We start from the raw sequence: 17094 nt of genomic DNA on the forward strand, positions 1-17094 counted from the left end.
ACTGCGCTGGGGCGCAGACGGACCGCGGGACGCTGAGCACTGCATCCAGCTGGCTGCGGGATCCCTTGCCATTACTGACATCGGCCATGAGGCTTGACTGGGCAGGTGGTAACTGCGTATGCTATGGAGGCTCTTTAGTTACCATCTCTGGGTCCAGATCACCCCGTCCAGGGTTAAAGACACGCTGAGGGTGGGCGCCCGGATTTTTTGCAGGTAGTTTTCCAGGGTTAGGGGCACTGCTGTTGGGCGGGGGCTGGGACTTCAAAAACGATTATGACACAATTCCCTCCCGAAAAGTGTGCACACACCTGTGGGAGCCACGTGCAGAAGCAGATGGTAGCACCCACATGGATAGCTAAGGGAGCATAAAGAGGCGTGGAGATCAGTGTTGTGCAGGGGCTGGGGCCATCATAGAGGGCTTTTTGAAGGAGGTAACATCCTAAACTGGTCTGAGTAAACCTGCCAGAGGGCAGAATTGGTGCGTTCTGGAGACACACAGGTACTTGGGGCTGCCCAGGTGAGTACAGAGAGTGGGGGGACAGGCAGGGCCAGATCCACGTGGAGCCCTGTACAACCTCTGAGAAGCACAGCTGTTATAGGTAGGGCACTGGGAGCCCTCAGATCGGGCGCAGCTGATGGAGAGTGAATTTGACACTACCTAGGGCAGATGAGGTCTGAAAGCAGCTGCAGTAGCCCAGGAGAGATAGTAAGGCCTGAGCTAAGGCTGGACTTGTGGATGAGAAGGGAACAGAACCCAGAGATAGGTATATAGAGTAACGTGATAAGACATGGGAGGGAGAAGAGGAGGAAGGTGGGAAGAAGCCTTGTTTGGGTTACTATAGACCCAAGAGAAGCATGTCAGGAACCCTGTAGAGAGAACTCAGGAGCCAGCCAGAGACCCTCCGTGTGAAACCAGGTTGTTTATGAACACAGTTCAAAGGTAAAAACAAAATGTCGGAATTCTCTCTCCCTCATGCTACCCTACTAGGTAAGTCTAGGCCAGCAATCCACTAACAAGAAATTGTGCTAACAGTGTGTTTGCCAATTTTGTTATTATTCAAGATGGTTTTTTGCAATTCTAGGCCCATCACATTTTCATGTAAATTTTAGGAGTAGCTTGTTAACTTCTACCAAAAAAGATTTTAAGAAAAGCTTGCTGAGATTTTGAATGGGATTGCATTGAAACAATAGATTAATTTGGAGAGTATTAATACCTTAACATTGTTGGGTATTCTAATCCATGGACATGACTTATTTCTCCATTTAAATTCTTTCTGGATTAGTTGGTAGTTACAAAATAGTCATGAGGGTGTAAAGTACAGCATAGTCAATAATATTGTAATAACTATGTATGGTGTCAGATGGATACTAGATTTATGAGTGATCACTTCTTAAGTTATATAAATATCTAATCACTCTGTTGTATATCTGAAACTAATATTGTATGTCAACTAAAATTGAAAAACGAAAAATTAAATAAATAAATGAAAATTAAAAAAACGTTCTTGTTTGCAGCATTAGTTCACTTCAGTTCCCTGCAATTTCAAATTTCTTGCTTAGGGATTTAAGTCCCTCCCCCCCCCAGCCAGGCTTAGGGATCTAAGACCAGAAGAGGACAGGATATCTCTCTGCTTCTTAGTCCCTAAAGCCACTGAGTCGCCCCAGTCTAAAGAGAGACAACTTGCTAGTGGGGTGAACTGACTCTGAATTTGAAGCTCCTCCAAATTCTAATCCACTATATCAGTTCATACATGTCTGTTAAAAGTTTGGCTGATTTCTCCTTGTCCCAGAAGGCCCTTTGCCTGTGACTTTGGAAGGCTTGCCAAACTTGAAAATGCCACTAGACTCGAAAGTACCCATTGGTTTCAAATTTAATTCTCTTGGCCTTCTTTGTACTCACAACTCTGGTGGCTTTAAAAAAAAAATACAATATTTTAAAATATTATCTTTTCCTAGTGCTTCCTTAATGTTTATGGTAAGAGCAATGATCTTTTGAGACCTTCTACATTCTACTTAGAAGTAGAATCAAGATAGGCATTTTTAAAAACTGAAATTAGGTAATCTTTTTATATATATATTAGCCAACCTATTAGGAGAAAAGGGAGTCTATATTTTAATTCTTCTCCCAGCATGAAACATAAAAACACATTTTATGTTGTGTCATAATGTCAAGCACTCAAATTAATCAACTAAATTTTAATTTTATCTCTCTTAAGGATATCATGTCTGGTGGTAGGTAAACTGATTTTTATCTTCTTTCACGATATTTCAGATTTTGAATATTTGAATTTTCCATCAAAAGAATGTCAAATGACACCATAAAATCAGAATATTCATCTAAAATGCATCAGAAAAACGATCCACAGCAAATCTTTGATAGGACATTTTTCATTGATGCTTCTAATCAGAGCTTGACTACCATTCCACTAGAGATCTTAGAATTAAGAGAATTAGAAGAAGTGCATCTGGAAAATAACCAGATCGAAGAAATCCCCGAGGATATTCAGCATTTAAAGAATGTCAAAATCCTCTATCTGAACAAGAACAAGCTGAGCGAGCTGTGCCCCGAGATGGGGAAACTGAGCAACCTGGAGGGCCTGGACCTGAGCGACAACCCCCTACTTTCCTCTTCCCTTCGGGTCCTCAGTTGCATCCGCACACTGCGCGAGCTTCGCCTCTACCACATCAACCTGAGTGAGATCCCCATCGAAATCTGTAAACTCCTTCACCATCTAGAGCTGCTCGGGCTGGCCGGAAATCACCTGAAATTTCTGCCCAAGGAAATTGTGAACCAGACCAAACTGAGGGAGATCTACCTGAAGCAAAATCAATTTGAAATTTTCCCGCCTGAGCTCTGTGTTCTCTACAACCTGGAGATCATTGACCTGGATGAGAACAAATTAACGGTCATCCCAGAAGAGATAGGGGACCTGCCGAGGCTGCAGAAGTTCTATGTGGCTCATAACAGCCTGTACTTTCTACCCGAATCGCTGTGCCAGTGTAGCAAACTGTCGGTGCTGGATTTGTCCTACAATCGCCTGCACTCCATCCCGCGCACCCTGGAGGAGCTCTCCGAGATGACGGAGCTTGGGCTGAGCGGGAACCCTTTGGAGAAGGTGCCGCGCCTGCTCTGCAAGTGGACCTCGCTGCATCTACTCTACCTGCGCAACACCGGCCTGCGAGTGCTGCGGCGCTCGTTCAAGCGGCTGGTTAACCTGCGCTTCCTCGATCTCAGCCAGAACCATCTGGAAAACTGTCCATTGCAGATATGTGCGCTGAAGAACCTGGAAATCCTGGCGTTGGATGATAATAAAATATGGCAGGTACTGATTTCCTTCCTGGCTGTCGCTGTGCTCAGATCACAGGCCCTTCCTCCCCTAAATTGGTGTGGTTCTATGTCCAAACATCAGAAAATTCAAACCGACTTTATGGGTGAAAATCCAGGTTAACAAATATATCCAACAAGGTGCTCATTTACATCATTCCCTTCCCCCCCCCCCATAACAATCGTAATCATAAACAGTAACTAATGTTTATAATATATATGTTCCAGTCCCTGGGCAAAATGTTTTACGTGGATTATCTCATTTAATCCTCACGACTTTTCGAAGTGGGTAATATAATCCTCAATGACATATGAGGAAAACTAGGCACAGGGAACTTAACCAACTTGTGTAGGCCACACACTTCTAAGTGATGGAGCTAGGATCTCCTACCCAGAGCTGCTAGGCTCCAGGGTCTATATTCTTAACAAAGACCACCTCCTAACAGCAGATTTTCCTGACACATAAAACCTTAGGCCTTAATGTTCCATTCATGAGAAACTGCAAATACAGGTTTATCCCTAGAGACTTTCTCTCATGTGTGCAAGCTGGCATGTTCAGAAATGTTCATCGTAGCATTGTTGGTCATGATGAAGTATGGGAGACCGTCTAAATGTCAGTAGAGGAAAGAGCAAACTGTGGTACAGTTGCAAAATGGAATACTATACTATACAATAATTTAAGTGACTTGGAGCTATATGGCCAATATGGATAAATCTCAAAATTGTGATGTTTATTAAAAAGTAAAACACCAAATTGCAGAACCCTATGGTGCCATTTATAAATTTTTGATCACACACACACACACACACACACACACATACACACTATATACACACACACACACACACACATACACACACACAACACATAGTTTATGTATATTTAGGTCATAAACATAAAAATATGAACTGGAAAAAAATCATTAAATGCCTAATAATGGCTGCCTCTGGAAGAGGGTGGTACTCAAGGAAATAAGGAGGACATTGTAGAGAAACTCAACTTTAATTGCAGTATTTCATTTTAGTAACAAAACGTTTGGGCAGTGGGTACATATACATTTATTATATTTTAATATTTGGAAATTAAAAAGAAGAGATTTTGTTGTGGTGCGAATGATTCTGAGACCCACAGAGCCAATTGAGATTAATTATGAGCCTTTATTAGCCAGCCAGCGACTGACTCTCTACCACGCAGGGTTAGAGGAGATCAGCCCCGGGGTTTGAGAGTGAGGCAGTTATAAAGCCTAGAACAAGCAAGCAGATTACAGAAGCAGAAGTTGGCCATTAGCACAATACATCACCTAGTACCACACCCTGGTTAACAAGTAAGTGGATTACAGAAGCAGACATTGGCCATCTTCATATCTTATACAAAACACTTCCTAAACCACACCCAAGCAGGTAGGACAACTTCTGGTATCTAAAGATATTTCTTCCCTGTAGCTGACTTAGCTAGTTGGCTCACTTGAAAATTTTCCACCCTTAACAATTTCTGTTAAGTAAAAGAAAACTGTAAGGAGGGAAAAAGATATGGAAATCAACACCTATAACCAAATAGGTCTGTCTTTCCTGACCGTGGATACCAGTCTCATGTGTTCACCATACATTACAAAAATCCTAGGCCTGAAGATATTGATTATTTTTTAATCTTTTACTTGATTTTCAATTTCTAGAACCTTGGAGTGGGATCTTTTGTTTTCTTAATTGCCACAGAGTTTTAAAACTGCCTTCCAGGAAGTAAATGTTTTGATGGTAGCTTTAAGATTTACTTTCTACTTAGATAGCAACCAGCCTTGGAGGATTTCAGACATTCCATGAGAAGCTTTCTGCCCATCCCCCCAACTATTCCACCTATTCTACCACTGACGTAAGAAATTCTTTTTACAGTGGACAAAGTCTGTCCTTCCACATTTGGAGTGAAAGTCTCAAAATAGAAAGTGCCCTTGAGAATAACACATTGACTTAATTCCTATTGAGTCATGAATACCTCATCCTTCCCTGTGAAACATTTTAAGAAATCAGGGTAGAGGGAGGGAATCACACACAGATGGCTCATTAACAAAGATAAATCTCATCCAATACCAAGTTTTATCACAAGTCAACTGCATTGAAATGTGGACATGTTAAATATTATATTGAACATGAAAATCTCTGTGTATCATTACCTATTATTCTTCAGTTCTTATGATAGTATTTGTTTTTTGTCTCCCCTTCTCAATTTCCTCTTATGCTAATCTCTCCTGTAACCTCCCAATGCCTTTCTCTCCTTAATGACACACATGGCCTTTAAACCAGCTCCTTATCTCTCTCCCCTCAAAGATTTACCTGATAGGTTTCTGGCTTTTGAAGACTGACCAGTAGCTTTTTCTTGCCTAGGGTAGATAGATACAAAAATAGCTGACTTTCACCTTGTATGTAAATGGATTTTATTTTTACGGTACATTTCTATTAAGGGAGAAAAACCTAATCTCAAAATGGCTTTAATTCAGTTACAGCGTCAGCAGTAATTGTCCTCACTTGGTGCTCTGTAGGTTTTCTGTATGTACAGATTTATTTCCACTATACTTCAATATGACTCTGATGAGATTAATTATTGGATCTTGAATATCCTGCTGAGGAAACCTTTAAACATTCCATGTGCCTTGGAGAAAAAAAAAAAAAAGCTAAACCTATGAGTGAAGTAAACAGCAATAAGAGTGCAATTACTAAGTTTTAATGAAGAGGTTAGATTGAAAAATCTTTTTCCATTATTTTATACTGCACTGAACACAAATGTTTTGTGTTGAAGGGATCTACATGCCTGATGAAGAATCTTGAAATAGCCAAGGAAAGCTTAAAACATTAGTTTCTCTAGAGATTGACTTGTTCTGATTTTTTAAAAAAGTAAATAAATAAACAAAACTGTAAACATTGTACAGCATTTTTAGGAAAATGAGCCCTCACCTGCACAATAAAAGAAAAAATGTCTTATGGAAGAGTCCAGGTGTGTGGGACTTTTGCTGATAGGTTATCCCTACAGTGAGCTTGCTTTTGACCTATTCACCAATTATTTATTTCACACTTCTGTAGAGAGGTCCTAGCTAAAATGAACTACAACCATTCTAATGAAAAGTAGAGTGACAGATTAGGGAAGGAGTAGGAGGAAAACCCAAGGGCTAAAGCAGGGAACTGTGAGGAAGAATTTCTCAAGAATAAAGCTAGATAAAGGAACAGTGGTTCAAAGTGAGTTAAGCTGTTGAGCTATATAGCTGGGCTTTTTTAATTTTTTCTACAAGAAAATAGGCATCTCTATAATATAATCAATAGGTGTTTGTATCATACATTTTAAGAATGAGATTTTTCCATGTGGTTCCAGAGAGCCAGAAAGACCAATAGGTGGACATAATAGTGACACAGATTTTGGCTTGACAAAAGAACGAAATCTGATGATTAGAGGTCTCCATCCAAGGTAATGAGCTTTTCATTCTAGGACACGATGTTTAACTGTGGGCTGGATGGTTAGCTATGGAACATATTCTACCACCATCTTAAAGGGTTAGAATAGAGGACCCTTTTAAGGCTTTCCAACTCTAAAAGTCTGGGAGTCTGTAAAATGCCTACCTAAAACCTGCACAGGGCACATGAGCCTTTCACTGGAGGTGAAAAAGGACAAGATATAATAGTCTTCATTGTTTGCTTCCAACTGAGGTTTCAACTGAAGTTTCAGAATTGCTGAGTTAAAGCCTTTTAGGTGAGAGGTCATGTCACTAAATTTATCAGTTCTAATAACAATAATTATGAACATTATTATAATTGCAATATTACATGAATAACTTTAGTCCTTTTTCTTTCAGTAGTGTCAAGCATTTGCTGCACCATAGTTCGAAAATTTGCAGTAAAGTAGGTTAAAAAAATGCCCCAATTTAATACAGAGAACTCATACAACTCAATAACAACAACAACAAAATGATCCAATAAAAAATGGGCAGAAGATTTGAACAGACACTTCTCCCTAGAGGACATACAAATGGCCAACAAATATATGAAAAGATGCTCAACATCACTAGCTATTAGGAAAATGTAAATCAAAACCACAATGAGATACCATCTCACATCTGTTAGAATAGCTATAATCAACAGGACAAGTAATAACAAATGTTGGAGAGAATGTGGAGAAAAAGGATCCCTCATACACTGCTGGTGGGACTGCAAATTGGTACAGTCACTGGCAAACAGTATGGAGGTTCCTCAAAAAATTAAGAATTGATCTACCATATGATCCAGCAATCCCTCTCCTGGGTATTTATCCCAAAGACTTGAAAACCCATATCCGAAAAAATATTTGCATACCAATGTTCATAGCAGCATTATTCACAGTGGCCAGGACATGGAAGCAACCGATAGATGACTGGCTAAAGAAGCTGTGGTACATATATACAATGGAATATTACTCAGCCATAAAATAGATGAAATACTGCCATTTGCAACAACATGGACGGAGCTCAAGATAATCATGCTAAGCGAAATAAGCCAGACAGAAAAAGTTGAAAATGACATGCTATCACTTATATGTGGGATATAAACCTAAAAGCAACAAATGAACAGGACAAACAAACAGAGACTCATGGACATGGATTATAGATTAGTGGTTATCAGAGGGTAAGGGGTGGGGGGAGGGGGGAGATAGATGCGGTAAAAAGGGTCAAATATAGGGAGACAGGGGGAAGGTGAAATGGGTAAAAGGGATCAAATATATGGTAGCTGAAGGAAACTGGACTTTGGTGGTAAACATACGGTAGAATATACAGATGTCAAATGATAATGTACACCTGAAAATTATATAATTGTATTAACCAATGTTACCCCAATAAATTTAATTTTTAAGAAGTTTTTAAAAATGCCCCAATTTAAAGCAGTGCATAAAAGTGAAGAGCAGAGAGTCTCAAGGGAAAAGTGCAACTCCAGCCTTTTTAGATCTACAAGTATAAATATTATATATGCAGACATACATGCAAACTTGTCATCAGTAGGAATTGCTAAATTTCTCTACTTTTTGTTTAACAGTTTGCCTCAAAACTAAAAGCCAGTTTATTTTTTTACCGTTAAAACTAATCTTGACCTGAAACTCATCTTTTTGAAATTCTTCTAGTTACCTTCAGACTTCATCTCACTTTCAAAACTGAAGACGCTTGGACTAACTGGGAATCAGTTCCTTTCATTTCCGGAAGAAATCCTTTCTTTAGAGTCTTTAGAGAAATTATACATTGGGCAAGATCAGGGAGCCAAGCTCACCTATGTGCCAGAACACATTAGGAAACTACAGGTAAGCTTCCCCAAATGAGCAGGCAAAGAAGTACATGCCCACTGATGCCATAAGTTGACTGATGCTGAGAAAACTTGGCGGTGTCCCCACAGGCTGCATGTGGCATCAAGCATACTAGATTTCCAGCTCCAAACTAACAGTCATTGTTACACTTTGAGGCTTTTACTGTCTTGCCGAACAACCTCCAGATTTATACCCAAAGAACACTTTATTGTGATTGCTATCGGATACGTCATGCTCTACTCCTTTCTACTGCATCATTTGGCACGTTTTATTTGCAGAAACTAGCCATACTGCTTTCCGTTTACTTTTCACTTTTTATAAGCAGCTTCTGAAAACTGTACTATTTTGAAGTCTTAGTTATCATACAGGTGACATGACTGGGAGCCTGCATTTTGGATAGGCCATATGATCTCCCTCCCTGCATGGTTGGAAGGCAAATCATGGTTTATTTCACTGTTGTGCCAGGTTCACTGAAGTTGGTTCCACAGCACTGTCTTAAATCCTAGCAAAGCAACAAAATAACTTCATTCAAAGTAGCCATACCAGTGTGTTTTTATTTATATGCATCCTTAAAGAATTGTTATTTTTTTCATGTTCCTGATACTGCACTCTTAATACGGATAAAGTAGGTGTGAGCCACTACATAACTCCCAGTCATGGAACTGAGCAGTGGTATGTACAGCACAGATACTTCTTGCATATAACACCAGGTTTCTCTTCCTAATTCTCCATTCCTTTGCCCTATGTTAATAGAACTTGTTCATCTTGCTCCTTGTACATGTCATGACATACTCTTCAGAATCTTAGGGTGAAATGCAAACAAGTTTTTGCCCAGTGAATTTGAAAAGAGTTAACCCATTATCTGTACATTTTGGCTACTTTTACTTGGGCAATGTTGGATTGACTTTTGAGGAAATTACACTTCTATGGCAACTGCTACAGTTAGCTATGCAAAAGGGAGCAAATGATATGTGTAGTTAAATTATTTTTCCATAAAGTTCTCATGAAACAAACACTACATTCCCATGTTCTCTTTTCCTCACATAAATAGGAATCACATAACAATGGTTGAACTCAAAAATAGTTTTATTTTTTGATTATGTCCTTTAAATGTTTTTTTTTCTCCCTTTATTCTAATACATAATAACCCTCATTGAAAGAGCATGAGAACTCGCAGGTGATGTTACTTGTTATAATTCATTTAGCAATGTAAGAATTATTATGGTATACTCTCATGTTATTTCAGAGTCTTAAAGAGCTGTATATAGAGAATAACCATCTGGAATACCTGCCAATATCATTAGGATCAATGCCTAACCTGGAGATTCTTGATTGCCGCCACAATCTGCTTAAGCAACTTCCAGATGCCATCTGCCAAGCACAAGGTGAGGAATCTTAGTAGATCTGCAACCTAGAAGAGTTTGAATCCAGTATTTCCCATGACGAAGACTTCTCTGCTTTACTAAAGGCCAATTTTTGTGTTTAGAGAGCTTGGACCTACCCCATTACCTCCTTGCAGGGCTCTCTAGTGACATGGAGCAGGCCAGATACCTGACTAGTACAGCTAAGAGCCTCACAAAGGCACTTATATTCATTAGGAATTGAAGAATAAATAGCAAGTACTAATTCATCCCTATAGTCATACACCACCAACAATAATTTACTGAATATCTACTACATGCCAGAATTTGGAGTTAGGGGTCCTGCAGTAAATTTTTATTAGGTCACTAAGTCACTTGAATAAAAGGAAACATATTTCTACCAGAGTGGTGAAATTAGCAAGTGGGGAGGCTTTCAGAGCTACATCATTGACATGAAAAGTCATACATGATTCCTATTTAAACATTCGAACATTTTCTACTAGGCTAAATTATTATTTTTTATTTGTACATCCATCAATACATCCATTCACTTAAGCTTTTTCTGAGCTCCTATTGGAACCAGAATTTTTTTTTTTTTTTGCCACAGTATGGTGAATCTTTAGGTTTATAGATATATTTTTAAACCATGACTGTTCTTTAATGAAAGGGAGATGAAAGAATATGAGTGGAAGCTGTTGCCTGCCCACAAGATATTCGAAGATTGGGGGTGGGTGGATATGCCATACTCAGTAATGCTCCTGCCCTTGGTCGCTGGAGGAATGAAACATTCTCAAAAATTTTTTAGTGTTTACTCTTTTCCTGTCTCTAATACTTATTTACACTAGCACCAACAATATTGAGTTGTTATAAAGAAGAGAACTTGGGTTTGCCTCATTAAATCTGATGTCTTTTGTGACATGGCACTGTAGGAAACAAACATTTCAAAGTGATTGGACTAAAGATTGCACATTTTAATTTTGCCTATTTTTAAGATAAATCTATCATCTAAAAATTTTTTTTCAGTTTTGAAAGAATTACTGCTTGAGGACAACTTGCTCACCCATCTTCCAGAGGATTTAGATCGTCTAGTAAATCTAAAGGTTCTGACACTGATGGACAATCCCATGGAAGAACCCACAATAGAAGTGTGCGCTGAAGGCAAAGAGGCTATACTGACATATCTGAAGGAGAAAAAAAAAAAGAAATTCATGGCAACAAAGGTAAAATCAGCAAAAATTCTGAATAATGTATTTACAGATGCTTTGGACAAGAGTTAGTGTTAAACACACTACAGATTACCCAGTGGGGCTTCACTTTACACATCTATACCTTGTCCTCCTTGGGATACTTTTATTTACTTTTATATCCTCAAGGCTAAGTGAGAGAGTTTTTGAACATCATCCTAGCATTTTTGTCTTTTATGTTTCTTATCTCTTTGTCACATAAGAAGCCAAAAAATAGGCAAAAGAAACCAAAACTTCAAATCCTAAGATGATCCAAAATTCTTGGACTATTCACTGGAGTAAAAAGCTGATATTAACAAAGTCAGTAAGATAAAGCTGAAAATTAGAAATGAAAGCATTTATGGAGCAGAGATCTAGAGACCAGATTTCTGCTCTGCCACTAACTAGTATCAAAAGCCTAAGAGCCCTGTTCCTCTCCTCCTTGCCTGCCAGCCCATGGAGAAATGAGGATACCCTCCACAGACCTGGAATATGTCCACTTCAGTCAATATTCAGTATTCTTTAATCAACTGGCCCAAGCCCCCATAATCTCACACCCAGATGACTGCATTAAGTCTTCTAACTAGTGTCCCTACATCCACGCCTGCTTCCCATACAATGTACCTTCTACTCAGCAGTCAAACTGGTGCTGGCAAAACATAGGTTGATCAGCTATTTCTTTGCTGAAATCAATGATTCTCCATTTTCTCTGGACTAAGAGGTAGTCTTTGTTGCAAGACCCACTATCAATGGCCCTCAACTGTATCAGACACAATGCCCTCCCTTTTATGATAAATATGTGATGCCTCCTTTGTTCTTCTGAAATTAAACTCATAATATAATCTACCCCAAACACATAATTTTAATAAATCAAAATAATGCCCGAGCTGCAACATAAAGGAAAAAGAAAAGTAATTTACATTAAAATATTTATTTGAATATGTATATATTCCAGAATGACTATACTGTAATAATGAAAATAATACCTTTTGGATACTTTCTAAAAACCATGTATCATCTTATATATTTTTAAATTGACATTTAAAATTTTTTTTTTTTGCCACAAAGTTTAAATCATTGCAAAGGATTTACTTTCTAGTGAATTTTAAATATTGACATCCTCAAATCGAGCTGTTAGTTCAATATTTTAAATACATCCAATGGAATCTAAATACCACTTTGATTTGATGTCTCAGTCAACATTAATTTACAAAATACTTGAATAAGCTCTTATTTTATAGGCAGAAATTTTGTCATATCTTTTTCTTCTTGAACATATTTTAATTTTACCCTCAGAACTGATCTTAATATTTTATACATATATATATAATTTAAGTCACTTATAGATCAGCTTTCGTACTTCTAGACAAGAATATTTGTATACACTAGATTTTAAAATTAATTTTTTCTGTGACCATAGCATTTTTAATGTTCTGGATTGTTATATTTTATTAGTTATGTTACAGTTGTTAGTAGAATAAAATTGACCAAAACAAAATACAATCTATTACAAATTTTGATATTTAATTATTTGACCTAGAGGATTTTTTGGAAAATACATATACAAATGAGAGAGACTCTTTCACATACTTTATATGTCCTTGCATAAATATTACTTATTGCTAGAATGAGGCAGAGTTTGGTATTGGTTCTATTCCTGTTTTTTGTTTAACAATGAAGTGCTGAGAAATCTCGTTCACATAGAGAAGTGGAGAAGAATGGAAGAAGCCTTTTGGGGGTGGGGGGCCTGTATTTTGTTTTGAGTAGCAATGCCTTACACAACTCTTGAACTTTTCTCAGATTTATATCCCCCCAAAATCAGAGAGAAGGCTCTTAGAGGACAAATCAACTGGTCTTCTTTCAATTTTCTCAAAGACAAAGAGTTAGAAGGCAGAATGATTGGTTACCCTGTTCTTAGAGCCAAGATCAACAATATTACTTAGAATTGTCCCCTTTTTTGATGTCCCAGAGGTTTTTGGAGTCCAGGGCAGCACACCTTAGTCATAGTTAGGTGGATAAGAGGTGTGCCAGAGGGACATTTATAAAGGGGAAGGTTTCGGAGAGTCAGCAGCTGTGTACCTAGGCAGATACATATTAGGAAAGGCTATACATAGAATTGGATTGCCTCCAAACTATCCAGGCTTGCATACCTTTGGAAAGTCTTTGTGGACCAGGGTGCATGCCACTCGGTTGAAGACTGTGTGCGAAATCTGAAGACAACGAAAAGCCCTGTAAATTTCCAAAATACCTCTAGAGGGCAACATTGTTCCCCTGGAAAATTATCACCCTAACAGTCTGCTGTTTTCACTCCACATCTCATCTTTCCCATTTTCACTTTACTTGAGTCACAAACAGGATCCTTAATGTTTTTCCCCAAGCATGCTCCAGCTTTAAGGTCTTAAAACTCACTCCTCCCTCTGCCCAGAGATACTTCCCCCCGATATGAACGAGACACCACCCACACTTAGTTTTCAGTCTCTGCTCAAATATCTTCATATTTACCCTTGATCCACATTATATAAAACAGCATATTCCCCACCTACTTCATTTATCCATTAATTCAACAAATACTTATTAAGCTTCTACTATGTGCCAGGCACTCTTCTAGGCACTGCAAAGAGATCAGTGAACAAAACAGACAAGTATCTCATCGTATTGCTTAAATTCTAGTGTGATAGGAATAAAAACATGAGCCATAAAAAAAAATTATATACTATGTTAGAAAGTGATAATTGGCACTGGGAAAAAGTTCAAGCTAAGAAGAAATGAAATTGCCAGTGTTTGTGGTAGGGATGTCAAGGTAGGCCTCATTGGAAAAAAGACTGCCTTAGTTAGCTCAGGCTGCCATAGCAGCGTACCATAGCCTGGGGGTCTTAAACAACAGAAATTATTTTTCTCACAATTCTGGAAGCTAGAGGTTCAGAGAGCCTACTAATAGAGGAGGGATGTTCCTGAGTAGGTGGGAGGAAATAGGATCAAGTGAGGGAAAAAGTGAGGGCTGGCTGTAGGTAGGAGCCCAGAAAATCCAGTAAAAAGCGAGAAGGCAGAGTAGAGACACTCCTGATTCTCCTTATTGTCATCTCCAGGGCACTTAACACGATCTGTCAAATTACACATTCATCTGTTTATTGTTTCTTCCTCTCACTGGAATGTGAGCTCTATAAAGTCAGTGACATTGGTATTTAAGTGCTGTTTCTCAAAAGTTTATAACATTGCCTGGGGCATAAAAGCACTAAATATTTTCTCTAAAATTTGCCTGGATGACTTGCTAATTGAGAAAGAGAGAAAATGAGGTTGAGTTCTAGTCACATTCCGTTCTCCACATCTTTAAAACCACGTGCCAGACCAAGAGATGTGACCACCCCAGTCCATAGTGACGCTGCTTGGGTTTGTCTCCTTTTCAGATTCAAGCATGGTGGCGTGGAATAATGGTACGGAAAGGACTTGGAAAATATGATGAACTGCTAAAATTACGAAAGAAAGGAAAGAATTCTCCAAAAGATAAGAAAGGAAAGAAGGATGTAAAAGAAAAGCCTGCAAAGGGAAAGAAGAAATAATTCTACAAATTAATGGCTTGAGATAATGAACCCTGATGGATTAAGAAGGCAAAATATATAGAAATTCGATGCCTACCACACAAAAATTATTTGTAGAATTATGGTTATGTATAAAAATAAAGATTATTTTCCGGAAATATTTATGGACAAAATGATATGATGCTTGGGAATGGCTTTAGAATAATACCAGGGAGAGGTAAATGTGGAGGATCCAAGTGAAACAAGATTGGCCATAAGTTGATAATTACAGAAAAATATGATAAATACATTGAGGTCCTTTATACTATCCTGTCTGCTTTAAAAACTTTTAATTTTGAAATAATTATATACTTGCAGGAAGTTTCAAAGAAATGTATGGACAGGTTCATGCACCCTTTACGCTCCCTTAGTGTTGACATCTTGCATAACTGCAATAACAAAACCAGAACATCTACATTAGCGGCATCAACAGAAGTCATTCAGATTCCATCAGTTGTACATACACTCATTTGCATGTGCGTGTGTGTAGGTCAATGCAGTTTTGTCTTCTCACATGCAGTTTTATGTGGCCTCCATACAATCAAGATACAGAATTGTTCCATCACCGCGAGTCTTCACTATGTTACTCCTTTTAGTGACACCTACCACCTACCCCTAATCCCTAAGCTATTGTCCATCTCTAATTTTGTTATTTCAAGAATGTTATATAAATTGCATCACATATGTGACCTTGGGGAATCAGCTTACTGAAAACCACCATGATCAAAGTGAATGCTGCTGCTTTGATGTTGGTCAAAGTGTTCTAGCTCTTCCTCCTGTGAAGCTGAGAGGATCCATCTTTTCATTCCTACCTCAGTGATCTCGGGGAGTTTGGTTACGGCACATAACAGGTGTCTGAACCATTGTCCACAATCTCGAAAAGTTGATGGCCGAAGGCTAATATCCAATTCAGTTAGCTCTTTGAGGAGCCACACATTTTGGCAGAAGATGGCCCATCCTTCATCACAGATGCTGTCATTATAGCTCAGGTCAAGCTTCCGCAGCTTGGTCAGATGACCTGTCTGTATCGCTGATACTGAAAAAAAAAATCACTCTAAGTGCTAAAATATAAGAATACTGTCTGCTGTGGCTGTTTCCCATTTCCAATAATGTAACACAATAGCTCCAGGCTTAGTAATGACAATATCGATAATGAGTAATGATTGGTTATTAGCTAGCAGCTTTATTCAGGGCATCTGAAATTACTTCAGTAACAAATTTCCTCTCTGCACATCCCTGTACAGCTACAAATGGATTTTTTTTTTCTTTCCAGATCTCAGCCCAAAGGACATTTTTTTTTGTCAAGCTTCTGCTCTTTACTCCACTGGGCTCCCAGCCCTTCCTACAGACCTCCCTTAACTAAAATGTAAGGAGTAAGGATCTTTGGCTTTAACTGATGACCAATAATCTTCTTGCTATTTAATGCTGTTTAATTGTTCATTGCTCATTCATTCTGTCATTCTTCAGTCAACAATTATTTAATTGAGTACTTTCCATGTGCAAAATATACCTGGATAATTTCTAATTCAACTGGGAGACCTCTAATACACAGAACAATTTTCCTTTCGAATAGCACATATCACACAGTACTACCTACAATGACACTTAATAAATAATAATAATAAAGATAAGAGACAGTAACTTCTGTAAGAGAAAGTAGAGGAGACAGCCAAGGCAAACAGCACATACTTTTCTTGCCAGCCAAAAATCGGAATGGATTACAGAGCTGAGATGCTACTATAAAATTTCAGAGTTACAAGGGACCTCGAAGGTCTCCTGATTCAACCTGCATCCAGATTAATGATCAGAGAAGAATCCCTTTCATAGCTTCTGTAGGGTGACCAGCCTGAGTCTGCCTGAAGTACCCTTTTAGAATACCCCAACAAAGTGAAGCAGCGTTCAGCAGGAGGAAGCCTTTCCTTTGGGCCCTGATCTGCTTTCTGGTGACTTTCTCCTATTGCCCACCTAAGCCTGCTGGAAACCTCAGCTCCTTCCTCATGCCAGCTCTGCAGTGTTGGACAGCGGGTCCCCTCAAATTTCCCTGCTTCAGGATTAAATGTGCCTTGGTCTTTCAATCATTTCTCACACATCATGGCTTCTAGACCAAGCGGGACGCTCCACCTCCATCACTTTCACTTGCAACAAGTTTGATTCCACAGTGCACTTGAGAGCTTAGCAGTACACACGCTCAGCAGCTGCACTCATTCTCGAGATGTCCATGTCGATGTGTGTTTCTTCCTTTCTATCTTTCTGTCTCACAACATTACTCATCATATTCTTAAGACCTCACTAAGTGTTAAAGACA

At 38.7% G+C, this 17094-nt stretch overlaps 2 protein-coding genes across 5 annotated transcripts in view; one reads left to right on the forward strand and one right to left on the reverse strand.

Annotated features, from left to right (window-relative positions):
* The first annotated feature begins 3 nt into the window (after positions 1-3).
* On the forward strand, positions 4-14899 carry LRRIQ4 (leucine rich repeats and IQ motif containing 4). Of its 3 annotated transcripts, none has more exons than XM_011380148.2 (6): positions 4-213; positions 2273-3323; positions 8454-8627; positions 9877-10015; positions 11015-11211; positions 14619-14899. In XM_011380148.2, exons 2-6 carry the CDS (start codon positions 2304-2306, stop codon positions 14769-14771), a joined length of 1683 nt encoding a protein of 560 aa, XP_011378450.1. In that variant the 5' UTR covers positions 4-213; positions 2273-2303; the 3' UTR covers positions 14772-14899. The 3 variants fall into 3 exon arrangements, with proteins under 3 accessions (XP_011378450.1, XP_023380408.1, XP_011378456.1); XM_023524640.1 differs by having other exon boundaries at positions 8-105; XM_011380154.2 differs by lacking the exon at positions 4-213 and adding an exon at positions 223-988.
* A 594-nt stretch (positions 14900-15493) lies between these two features.
* The window catches only part of LRRC31 (leucine rich repeat containing 31), a 21729-nt gene continuing 20128 nt past the window's right edge, over positions 15494-17094 (reverse strand). For both annotated transcript variants that reach the window (XM_011380173.1, XM_011380165.1), the window contains one exon: positions 15494-15825. In XM_011380173.1, coding sequence (XP_011378475.1) covers positions 15494-15825 — 332 coding nt within the window. The remainder of the gene's footprint in view (positions 15826-17094) is intronic.

This window comes from Pteropus vampyrus, unplaced genomic scaffold (genome assembly GCF_000151845.1).
Source record: "Pteropus vampyrus isolate Shadow unplaced genomic scaffold, Pvam_2.0 Scaffold12, whole genome shotgun sequence".
NCBI classification, from domain to species: domain Eukaryota; kingdom Metazoa; phylum Chordata; class Mammalia; order Chiroptera; family Pteropodidae; genus Pteropus; species Pteropus vampyrus.